The sequence below is a fragment of the Chiloscyllium plagiosum genome, chromosome 8 (assembly GCF_004010195.1).
Source record: "Chiloscyllium plagiosum isolate BGI_BamShark_2017 chromosome 8, ASM401019v2, whole genome shotgun sequence".
NCBI classification, from domain to species: Eukaryota; Metazoa; Chordata; class Chondrichthyes; order Orectolobiformes; family Hemiscylliidae; genus Chiloscyllium; species Chiloscyllium plagiosum.
Genome location: NC_057717.1, coordinates 88,116,685 through 88,129,413, shown reverse-complemented (window position 1 = coordinate 88,129,413; position 12,729 = coordinate 88,116,685). Strand labels below are relative to the sequence as shown.

Genomic DNA, 12,729 nt, shown 5'->3' with positions numbered 1-12,729 from the left:
CCCCCAAGCACACACCCCTACACACACCTACCCCCACGCACACACACACCTACACACACACACACACACACACACCCCTACCCCCACACACACCCCTACGCGCGCACGCCCCACTCCTACACGCACGCACACCGTGCTGGAACTGGAGGCACAGGTACTGACTGGTGCACACGCTCCACTTGCTCTCTCACTCACCCTTGTGGACTAGATTGTGCTACTTGCCTAGAATGCAATCTTACGTGATTTTTCTGCATTTTTTTGATAAGATCCCTATATTTAGAAATTAGAGGACATAGGTTTAGGGTGAGGGGGGAAAGATATAAAAGAGACCTAAGGGGCAAGATTTTCACACAGGCTGGTATGTGTATGGAATGAGCTGCCAGAGGAAATGGTGGAGGCTGGTACAATTACAGCATTAAGAGGCATTTGGATGGGTATATGAATAGGAAGGGTTTGGAGGGACATGGGCTGGGTGCTGGCAGGTGGGACTAGATTGGGTTGGGTTATCTGGTCGGCATGGACAGGTTGCACCGAAGGGTCTGTTTCCATGCTGTACATCTCCATGACTCTATGACCAGGTGGTTTCCTGGTCACTGTTGCTGATGCTCTTTCTTTTATTTCAAATTAATGTCATTAAATTTCACTTTCTCAGCTGTCCATTGACCATTTGAACAGCACACAAGCAGCTCAACACCATCCAGGACAAAGCAGCCCATTTATTGACACCCCATCCACCATTTCCAACATTTACTCCATGTCCTCCTCATGGACCAGACCAAACCCCCTCAAAATATTCAAAGGAGGTAGCCGAGAGCTGAGCTTTTTCTCATTTTAAAAGTAAATGTAAAGTGCTGAGTTCCAGATGCAATTTGATTGATCAAACTACTCAATATTTGGCAAAACACAATTTATACAAAACTATAATCAACATACAACAAAAGAAAGAAAATGTTAATTATATAGGAAAGTTTAACAGAATAATAGAAACAGTAACTGTTACTAGTTAACTGTTCCAATATAATAACATCCTAGAAGCACACCCCTTGTCAAAAACAAATTTCAAACGTTAGATTTTCGTACATGTCTGTGGTAGGAAGAGACCCCAGCTTTTAGCTGTAACTGAGGGAGGCGAACAAAACAGCTTCTGATTCTTCAAGACTCCAGCAACTTCTGCTCAATCTAAAAATCCTGGTCTATGAGAGCTGGCTACACCCATCCAGGCTGTTTCTATTGTTCCGATTTAAGGAAACAAAATTCCAGGGCCTTACAAGCTGTTTGTTACCACAGACTGCTTGACACGTCTCATTCAATTTCTCCCTCGGAAGAAACCAGGACAAAATACACCTCTGAGCCCCAACATTAACACACCCCAGTGATACCGTGTCTGCAATTTGCCAAGGCTGCTTAGATAACACCTTCTAGAAGGTGACTTCTGTCCCCTAAAACGACAAGCGTAACAGAAACATGGGAACATTCATCTGCAAGTTCCCCGTCCAAGCCACCCACCATGCTGACTTGGATATATGTTGCCGTTTTGTTTTTATAAACCCAGTGATGAATGTGCTGCAGCTCTCTTCCTTAAGGTACTGTGGATGACCCTTCACCTCAAGAACTGCAGTCGTTCAGGAAGGCAGCTCACAACCATCTGCTCCAAAGCAAAAAATACTGGCTTAGTCAGCAACTTGCACATCCAATGGATGAAGACCCACCTTGATAACTAGTGATACTGGTGAGATTTCTCAGTCTCTGTGCTTGTAGGAATCCTCTAGGGGCCTAGGTTTGTGTTAACTAGAATTCAAGACCTTAAAAACAGTTCCCAAAGTGAACCGGGGAGATGGCACCTTCTCTCCCAGCAGGCAGAACCGTTAAATCAGTGGTTTCCAACTTTGGCTGATAGAATGTGGTTGTGAGAGAGAAATTCATGTGTTTTTTTTCCCTCCAATCTTGTAATGCCAGGTGCAAATACTTTTGTTCCAAAGTGCTCAGTAATGAGACTGGCTCTCCCCTTGTGTGCTATGTTGTTGCTGGAAACTGCTCACAGAAACATTGCATGTTGTCAGTGTTAGGGAGATGCTTTTCATCGGGGGAGGGGGGGGTTGCTGAAGCCTGCTGTCTTGCTAACCTGCCCATAGACTGCAGCTCAGGAGACAGCAATGGTGAATAGCTGATCCTGTATCTCAATGCCACATTCCCACTTTCTCCCCATACCCCTTGATGCCTTTCATATCCAAAACTTTGTCTTTATCTATATCCCCAGCCTTTTGTGGGAGTAAATTCCAACTATTTACCCTTGTAGTGAAGAAATGCTTTTTCATGTCAGTCCTAAAATGGTCGAGTTTGTGTCCTATGACAGTGTTCTCTCATTGTGGGCTCCCCTAGCAGGGAAAACATCCACCCAACATCTGCACAGCTCAGGTAGAAGCTTCTGCATTTCAATTATGGCCCCCTCATCCTTCTCAGCTTTAGTGAATACAGATCCAGCACAACAGGTCAGGCAGCATCCAAGGACCAGAAGAGTCGATGTTTCGAGCAGTGACATTCCTGATGAAGAGCTTATGCTTGTAACGACAACTGTCCTGCTCCTTGGATCCCACCTGACCTGCTGTGCTTTTCCGGCACCAAAGCTTTTGACTCTAATCTCCAGCATCTGCAGTGCTCACTTTCTCCTGCATACAGGTCCAGTCAAACCAGTCACTCCCCATTTGTTTTTACACTAACATATCTAATTAGAGCTGTCTTGTGTCTGTCCTGGGGAGGAAAACTCATCTATACGGGAAGAACACAATTCAGGTACAGTTCAGCAATGCTGCCTGAAAATGGCAAGGTACAACAAGATCTGGATATCCTTGTGCACTCAAAATTCACTGGAGTTTAGAGGAGATATCTCACCGAAACCTACAAAATGCTAACAGGGCCAGACTGAGTAAATGCAAGGAGGCTGTTCCCAATCTCAGGGAGTGGGGAACCAGGCTTCACAGTTGAAGTATACAGGGCAGGCTATTTAAGGGTGAGATGAAGAGTAACATCTTCACCCAGCGAGTGGTCAGCTTGTGGAATTCTCTGCCTGGGAAAGCTGGTGAGGCCAGAACATTTTCTTCAAGTATAGTTCCTGGGGATAAAGGGATCAAAGAGTATGAGGAGAGAATGGAACAGAGTACTGAGTTAGGTGGTCAGCAATGATCGTAATTCAAAGGGCTGATTGGCCAATCCCTGTTTACTGTGTTTCTGGTCAGTGGTTCAGGTAACTTATATTCTTAAATTTTAAGGTGCCATAATAAATTACTGGTAAAGTTAGCAAAGTACGATTCAGTGGTTTATTTCCACACCTTGTAACTCTCTCTGACTTTGGGCTAAAGATACTGACCAGCTCCTGTACAGTGTAGTGAGCAGAGACTTTGCTTAATCATTTGCCAGTTACAAAATCTCATCTGAGTTCCCCTGTCTTTGGGTTCATCAGTCTGCTAGGGAAGGAGGATTCATTCTGGGACAAGAATAGCACTATCAACCAGCTTGCAAATTTAGAAACCTGATGTGTGCAGTCTCTTTCCAGTAGTTGAGATGTTATCACCCTTGTGTACCACAATCTCAGCAGCAGTTAACTTCACTCAATCAGTAACTGATAAAATGATTAAACTATTTACCACATGCAGCTTTTTAATATTTAAACTCAATAATTTTGGCCAATTTGCATGTTTAGTGTAACTTACAGACTTTAGTATACCCTGAGCTGTCATAATTTGTAGTAACTGACTGCCAACAGGAAGTTAAAAGGACATAGCACTTGACATTTCAGAATATCTTTTGACATTTAAAGATAATTGTAAAACTATGTAGCAATGTGTTATCTCATTATAAACTTCTGAGAAGCAGAAATATGAAGCGTCTGTTTATTGGACTGAATTGTGAGTGCACTGTTCATTGTGACTAAGTGATATACCACATGTATGTTGGATACAACACCGGTTTATTTCTGTAGGGCTTTTATTTAAAAATCTGAACCAAGGTCTGTCCTTATAAGGATGTGTCAGCTACGTCCTGCTAGAAAGAGCTGAGCCTCACTAATGCTGTACGTTTTGGCATCCATTTCCTACGGTGCTGGGGAAAATGTCCAGGAATAACTTGCAAGCCCCAATTGCTTCTAATTTTTTAATAATCTCTTTGCGTTCTGCAGCCAAGTTCTGAGTTGTCAGACCACAGGGTGTGTGACGCCTTTGCTGCAGAGACCAGATACATAGAAAAATAAATGACAGAAATAACTCTCGAAATCTACAGTAAAAGATGATATTTTGATATCTACAACTGATGGTAACTTGAGCAGCGGTGACTAGTGAGCTGTTGGCTAATTATTTCTGGTTTCTGCTGCTTTTATCTGAACATCAACGTCATGACACTGTGTGGAGGCCGTGGAGGCCATTCAGCCCATTGACTACATTGTCAGTGCTCAGTAGTGGTAAACTAAGTAGAGAGTGTGGTGCTGGGAAATTACAGCAGGTCAGGCAGCATCCGAGAAGCAGGAGAAGCCTTTCGTGCCCGAAACATCGATTCTCCTGCTCCTCGGATGCTGCCTGACCGGCTGTGCTTTCCCAGCACCACACTCTCGCCTCTGATCTCCAGCATCTGCAGCCCTCCCCTTCACCTGGGAGACTAGTCAGTCTCATTCCCCTAGTATATGTCTTGTAACTCAGCAAATTTCCTTCACTCATTCCTTTTTGAAATTTTCAATTTCCTTTTGAAAGTCATTCATAACATTCACTTCCATGAAACATTGTAGGCAATGAATGCTTGCTCATTTGTTGTATAAGAGGGTTCTTTCTCCCATTCCTCTATTTCTCGCTAAAAGGCCTTAAATCTTTGTTCCCTGGTCCTTGCTAATGGGAAAGCTTTTCGTTATCTTATTTAAACCTGTTATAATGTTATGCTGCTCTCGGATCTCCCCTGAACCTGCTTTGCTCCCAGATGACGAACGTTAGCTGCTGCACCCTGATCTCTCAGCTAAATTCATTCATCCCAGGGACAGGCCTGGTAAATGTTCTCTGCACCTCTCAAGCATTCTCACATCCTTCCGAAGGTGTGGTGACCTGGAAGGTCTAACTGCCCAACCAGAGTTTTATAACGATTCAGTCTGACCTCCCTCCTTTTACTCTCACTTTGAAGATCACGGTCCCAGTCCGTTGCCCACTGATTCCTCAATGTGTCCTGCCACCTGCCAAGATCCGTGTACACCAACCCCCATCTTTGCTTCTGACAGGAAACCTTTTTGCTTCTCTCCACAGAACCAAGTGAATACCAATCTCCTGAACCGAACTGAGCAGACTTGTACCGGTCTGCAGGACAAACTACAGTACATCACAGCCCAAAACAAAGGACTGCAGACTCAGCTCAGCGAGACCAGACGCAAGCAAGCCGAGGTGGATTGTAAGGTGAGTACCTGCTAAACTCGCCTTTTGGTGGATGGCCATCAGACTTGTCTGATTGAGCACAAGAAACTTTACTCCAAGGGAGGTGAACCTCAGTGTGGGAGAAGTGTGAGCTGTTCAGGGGGAGGTGGAGTAAGTTGCTATCCCCTTGAGGAAATGCTGAGCACTAAGTAAGTAGGTTTCATTGCTTAGCTTTGACATGAAGATATCAGAGTTTCATGTGGCTGAGCTGTGGTATTACTGACCAGTACCCAACACAAGCAGCTCACTGCACAATGGTATGGTCAGGGTGGCATCTCGTATTTGTACAGTGCATTTTCATGTTGTAGGGGATCCTGAGGCAATTGACCAAAGCAACATCAGCACAAGCGTTCTGGGCACCCAGTCACCCGAGTTATTGAGTTGTACGTTTGGTAAATGGTGGGTGTCACTGTTTTGGAAGGGGAGGGGAACGATATGGAGCCAGAGGTTTCGGGAGTGAATTCCAGGGCTTAGCAGCTGAAGGCACAGACACCCACTTTAGAGTGAACAGAGCTACTGAGTCATACAGCACAGAAACAGGCCCCCATCTCATCAATGCCAACCCACCTGTCCTAAACTCAGCTGGTCCCATTTTTCTGTATTTGGCCCTTAGTCCCCTAAACCTGTCCTGTCCATGTACTTTTATAACTGTCTTTCAAATGTTGTAGTTGTACCTGCTTCTCCCACTACTACTTGCAGCTTATCCTAGATACGCACTGCCCTCCATGTGGAATACATTGCCCTCATGTCCCTTTTAAATCTTTTGCGTCTCAAGGTAACCTTCTGCCCTCTAGGTTTGGACTCCCCTAGCTATCTACATTCACCTTATCTACATTTCTCATGGTTTTATAACCTTTTAAAAGGTCACCCTCCCTACTTGTAGTGCCAGTTTCAAGGAGCTATGTACCTATATGTGCGCTCTAATCCCATCTACCTGTACATGGTCTATATGTGCGCTCTAATCCCATCTGCCTGTACATGGTCTATATGTGCGCTCTAATCCCATCTGCCTATACATGGTCTATATGTGCGCTCTAACCCATCTGCCCGTACATGGTCTATATGTGCGCTCTAATCCCATCTGCCTATACATGGTCTATATGTGCGCTCTAACCCATCTGCCTGTACATGGTCTATATGTGTGCTCTAATCCCATCTGCCTGTGCATAGTCTATATGTGTGCTCTAATCCCATTTGCCCGTATGTGGAATATATGTGCTGTCTAATCCCATTTGCCTGTACGTGGTCTATATGTGCTGTCTAATCCCATCTGCCTGTACGTGGTCTACATATGCTCTCTAACCCCTGGTTCATGTCTGTCTGAGTGCCCCCTAACAATTGCTATTGTAACTGCTTCTCCCACCTCTCCTCACAGCGTGTTCCAGGCACTGACCACCCTCTGTATTTTAAAACAAAAACATTTTTAAACTTGGGCCCTTTCATATTAAACCTATGACCCTCGTATTTGACATTTCCACCCTGGACAAAAGACTCCAACTCTCCACTCTATCATGCCTCTCGTTATTTTATGTACTTCGATCAGGTAGCCCCTGAGCCTCTTGCACTTTGTTGAAAAGCATCCAAGTTTGTCCAATCTCTCCTCCTAGATAATAGATTCTAATCCAGGTAACACCTGGTAAACCTCCTCTCCAAAGCCTCCAGGTCCATCCTGTAATTTGGCAAGCAGAGCTGCAACAAAATTATGAATGTGGGCTAAAACGCATAGTTTGGTTAGAGCTAGTCAGCATGGCTTTGTGAGGGGCAGCTCTCCTATTGAGTTCTTTGAGGATGTGACAAAACACATTGATAAAGATAGAGCAGTGACATGGTGTATATGCATTTTAGCAAGGTGTTTGATAGGGTTCCCCATCGTAGGCTCATTCAGAAAGTAAGGAGGCAAGGGATACAGGAAACTTTGGCTGTCTGGAGAGAGAATTATCTAGCGCAGAGGGTGATAGTAGATGGAAGGTGTTCAGCCTAGAGCTCGGTGACCACTGGTGTTCCACAGGGATCTGCTCTGGGACTACTGCTCTTTGTGATTTTTCAAAGTGACTTGGATAAGGAAGTGGAAGGCTGGGTTAGCAATTTTGCCGATGACATGAAGGTTGCTAGAGTTGTGGATAGTGTGGAGGGCTGTTGTAGGTTATAACGGGACATTGACAGGATGCAGAGCTGGGCTGAGAAGTGGCAGATAGAGGTCAACCTGGAAAAGTGTGAAGTCATTCATTTTGGAAGGTCGAATTTACTTCAGTTGTGGGTAAAGTGTTGAAAAGGATTATGAGAGATAGGATTTATAATCATCTAGAGAGGAATAGGTTGATTAGGAATAGTCAATATGGTTTTGTGAAGGGTAGGTTGTGCCTCACAAACCTTATTGAGTTCTTTGAGAAGGTGAGCAAACAGGTGGATGAGGGTAAAGCGGTTGATGTAATGTATCTGGATTTCAGTAAGGCGTTTGATAAGATTCCCCACGGTAGGCTATTTTAGAAAATACGGAGGCATGGAATTGAGGGTGAGTTAGTGGTTTGGCTCTGACATTGGCTAGCTGAAAGACAGAGGGTGGTGGTTGATGGGAAATGTTCATCCTGGAGTCCAGTTACTGGTGGTGTACCACAAAGATCTGTTTTGGGTCCATTGCTGTTTACCACTTTTATAAATGACCTGGATGAGGGTACAGAAGGATGGGATAGGAAATTTGTGGATTGGCACTAAGGTCAGTGGAGTTGTGGATAATGCTGAAGGATGTTGCAGGTTAGAGAGGGACACTGATAAGCTGCAGAGCTGGGCTGAGAGGTAGCAAATTGAAATTAATGAGGGGGCGGCACGGTGGCTCAGTGGTTAGCACTGCTGCCTCACAGCACCAGGGACCCAGGTTCGATTCCAGCCTCGGGTGACTGTGGAGTTTGCACATTCTCCCCGCGTCTGTGTGGGTTTCCTCCGGATGCTCTGGTTTTCTCCCACAGTCCAAAGATGTGCAGGGCAGGTGAATTGGCCATGCTAAATTGCCCGTACTGATATGTGCATAAGTAGGGGAATGGGTCTGGGTGGGTTAATCTTCGGTGGGTCGGTGTGGCCTTGTTGGGCTTAAGGGCCTGTTTCCACACTGTAGGGAATCTAATTTAATCTAAAGTGTGAGGTGATTCACTTTGGAAGGAGTAACAAGAATACAGAGTACTGGGCTAATGGTAAGATTTTTGGTAGTGTGGATGAGCAGAGAGATCTCAGTGTCCATGTGCACAGATCCCTGAAAGTTGCCACCCAGATTGAAAGAATTGTTAAGAAGGCATACGGTGTGTTAGGTTTTATTGGTAGAGGGATTGCGTTTCGGAGCCACGATGTTATGTTGCAGCTGTACAAAACTCTGGTGCGGCCGCACTTGGAGTATTGCGTACAGTTCTGGTCGCTGCGTTATAGGAAGGATGTGGGAGCATTGGAAAGGGTGTAGAAGAGATTTACCAGGATGTTATGGAGGTCTCGTGAGGATTGGCTGAGAGACTTGAGGCTGTTTTCATTAAAGAGAAGAAGGTTAAGAGGTGACTGAATAGAGGCATACAAGGATTCGATAGGGTGGACACTGAGAGCCTTTTTCCTCGGATGGTGATGGCGAGCATGAGGGGACAACAGTAACATGAAGGATAGGTAGGTTAGTTTGGTGTTAGAGTAGGTTAGAAGGCTGTTCTATGTTCAGCCATGTAAAAGGCTGCAGGCTGGCCGAGGATAACAGGGAGTTTTGTTGTAGTCACTCGCCTCACATCCTGGGATAGAAAGATAGTACCCTGCCCAATAAATGTCTCTTGTTACTGCTGGAAAAAGATTTCAGCAAAGGAAAATCTTTACACAAAGCAAATTTACTCTTGGATTTGCTTTGTACTAAAATGAGTCAGAGGTGTTGATAATGGGTGTGAGTCATTAACACTGTTGTGTAGCAAGAAATGTGTGAACATTTAATTTCCCACCTATTCAAGATGGGGTTTCAAATGTACCTCAATCTGTGGCCACCCTCCCAGCTCAGGGTGAGACCATCTACCCAGAGATTCACTGTGCTCACAGAATTCATTGTTTATTGGAACTTCACATTTATATCTCCAGCTAACTTCTGTCATTTCCAAACTTAAATGCTGTTGGCTCCTTTCGATGATAAATGTGTTCAAGAACAAAACCATGGAGATTTGAACTGCATTTTAAGTGGTCTGACCTGAGCTGTTAAACTGATTGGGTTTCAGTTGCAGTTTGAGTCTGAGTTCTGTACTGCTGTGACAATAAGGGAAACATCTTCCTGGAAATAACAGTCTGAAAATTTCAGAATACCCTTAAATGGAAACTAGCTTGCTTGCTTGTCTTGATACAATTCTGCCTGCTATATTGTAATTTCTGCATGTTTCCCAAATTCCCATTGTGACCATATCCCCAGTTGCCATTTGATACCCAATGTGTTGGGCAATGTCCCATGAAAGAATTTTCAAAACTTAATTGACACACAGCCAACATTAGAGCTGAAAATGTGTTGCTGGAAAAGCGCAGCAGGTCAGGCAGCATCCAAGGAGCAGGAGAATCGACTTTTCAGGCATAAGCCCTTCTTCAGGAACACAGCCAACATTAGACTTCTAAAATCAAAATATGAGGCACACGATGTTGTCCCAGTACAAGGGGTAACTTGTGACCTCAGCGAAAGGTCATTCACATCTGCCTTTCCAAAACCTATCGTAGGAAGCAGCGGCTGTGTCCAGAAATAGGATCCGCCATGCTTGGTTCCATATGACAAAGGAGGATATTTGGGATCTGCACTGGACAGGGGACAAAATGATTCACGGGGGCAATAAGGGAAATAAGATCACTCCAATCGGAAAGACTGAACAGGCTGAGATTCTCTCTTGCTTCAGAAGAGGGTGATCATACCAGTCCTTAAAATTGTGGGACTTGAGATTGTAGGCTTGGAGAAAATGCGTGTGTGCTCAGAACCAGGGTACGTAGAAATATAAGGGCTGGGAGCTGGAGTGAATCATTCAGTCCTTTGAGCCTTTCAATATGATAGCTTCTCCTCAATGCCATATTCCTGTTTCTCCCTGTATCCTTCAATGCTTTTAAAATCCAAACATTGATCTCAATATCTCTTGAATCTATCCATTGACTTGGCATCCACAGTCTTGTGTAAATATTAACAAAGATGATCATGAATAAATCCAACCACTAATTAAGAAGCTTGTTTAACTATATTATGGTGAGAATGGGGAACTTGCTAATAGCAAATGGGGGCTAGTTCAGGGCCCATGAGTGTAGATACACTTAAGGTGAAGCCTGATAACCACATGAGGTGCAGAGCAGTGAGAGGAGATATCCATGGAGCTAGGTTGGTTCAAGTGAAAACTCCAATTGGGTCCAACAGCATGTTTTCTGTACTGCGATTTCTGGATGATAATACTTTTGAACTTCAGGTTATCTTTTGAAGCTATGTCTGCTTTCTGCTTTTATGAACTTCTCATTCGTGTAGTTCGAAATGTGTTTGGGATTCGTGGCTGGCTTCAATTTCATTGTATTACACTGACAGAAACAATTGCCTGAGAAGAACTTTATGGCTGACCTGTTGAAGATAACGGGAGGGTATGTGTTTTCTGCAGTTTACAGCTGCTTATTATGGCCGTTTACATGACGGTGCCCGTGCTCCATGGTCATTGTGTGCAGCCCTGAACAGGTGGTACCCAACCCAGAGCAGGACCTTGTCACAGTTGCCCTTAAGACCTTAACCATTCTTTGCCCAAATTATTCCCTGTCCATCAACTGGGTACCAACCTGTGAGGGCATCTCATGAAGTACTCACTGATATCATGCCTGGTGTTGAATAAGCCCCCCCTGCTCCCCCGGCCCAAACTGAGGTGCTGGCCATGTAGGCTGAAGAATTGATCAACTCGTCAGTAAACTTTGCCACCCTTAGTGTTAACAAATATCTGAGCCTGAACATGGGAAGAGGTCATGCCCATTCAGTGTTGTGTCACATGATAAATGCTGATTACTCCAGGTTTGATTCTGTTTTTGGATTGTGCTGGAGTTAAAAGACACCAAAGCAAATACGTGATGTGGAGGAGCTGGTGTTGGACTGGGGTGGACAAAGTTAAAAACGACTCAACCCCAGGTTATAGTCCAACAGGTTTATTTGGAAGCACTAGCTTTTGGAGTGCTGCCCCTTCAGGTGCTTGTGGAGTGTAAGATCATAAGACACAGAATTTATAGCAAAAGTTTACAGTCCAACAATGAACCTGTTGGACTAGGACCTGAAGCAAATAGTGATTCTTGGTTAGCTGTGGAATCCTAATGCTGTTTGTTAGAGCCTGTGGATCCATCTCTCTCGTTAGTTTGTTTTACTCAAAATATTGACAGTTTGCAACTTGATTACATTGTGCAGTACGTAAGCAACAAGCCAGTTGCTGGTGGAGAAACGATCACGTTTATGACTGTCCGTCACACATGTAAGTGCTTCAGTTCTGTGTTGCAGGTGTTGGAGCCTGTGATCTAGATTGTGATTACATTCACTTTCTGTCAGCATAGGTGCACAACGGTTTCTGCCTCATACTTTTGATCTGTTACATGCTCACATTTGTTGGAAGGCATGGGTTTACTTGGGCTGAATCTTCATGCAAAGCTCCCCATCCCCTCCTCTTTCCCTGCAGTACACCCCGCCACCCCGAAAGCCTCCTTACTATAGATACAAGCCAGAACATTAGATTCTGCATTAAGACTCAAACTCAATGCACTGGAGCAGAGCTTAAAGGTAGACGAAAGGTTTTTCTCTGGTCATTGGGCAATTGTTTGGATCATGACCTGCCACCGTATTCGGATAATAGGCCCATGGTCAGTGAACATTCGGCCTTCATTCAAGGTGCTGTCGCACCCAGGCCGAGTGCCACTCTTGGCAGTATCCCAGCTTTGTCAAAGCAACGTGTTACCTGGACCTCAAGTCGGGATGTAATCACCCACCTTACCCTTCCGTGACACGTCTGGCAAAACTCAAGTTAGACAGCAACTACCATCCCCTGCATTTCAGGAATCCGGATTTTTGTACTGCCAGATGTTCTCCCTATTTTAAAGTTGAATCCTTATGAAACATGATATTCCTATTATCCAGCAATGCCCCATAATCCTCTGAAGATAATGTGTGTAGAATGGTCTGGATGAACAGTTACACGACTACACTCCCACTGCCTCACTGTAAACATGGAATTTCGAAACCGGTGAAGAAAGCTGTGTGTGACTTATCTGTCAAGTCTCACACGGTGAAGAGGAAGATAAGGAAGTTCTG

At 44.6% G+C, this 12,729-nt stretch overlaps 1 protein-coding gene across 9 annotated transcripts in view; it reads left to right on the top strand.

Annotated features, from left to right (window-relative positions):
• The window catches only part of LOC122552164 (EVI5-like protein), a 264,526-nt gene that overhangs the window by 201,421 nt on the left and 50,376 nt on the right, over positions 1-12,729 (top strand). For all 9 annotated transcript variants that reach the window (XM_043694689.1, XM_043694685.1, XM_043694688.1 and 6 more), the window contains one exon: positions 5,274-5,420. In XM_043694689.1, the coding sequence (XP_043550624.1) occupies positions 5,274-5,420 (147 nt within the window). The remainder of the gene's footprint in view (positions 1-5,273; positions 5,421-12,729) is intronic.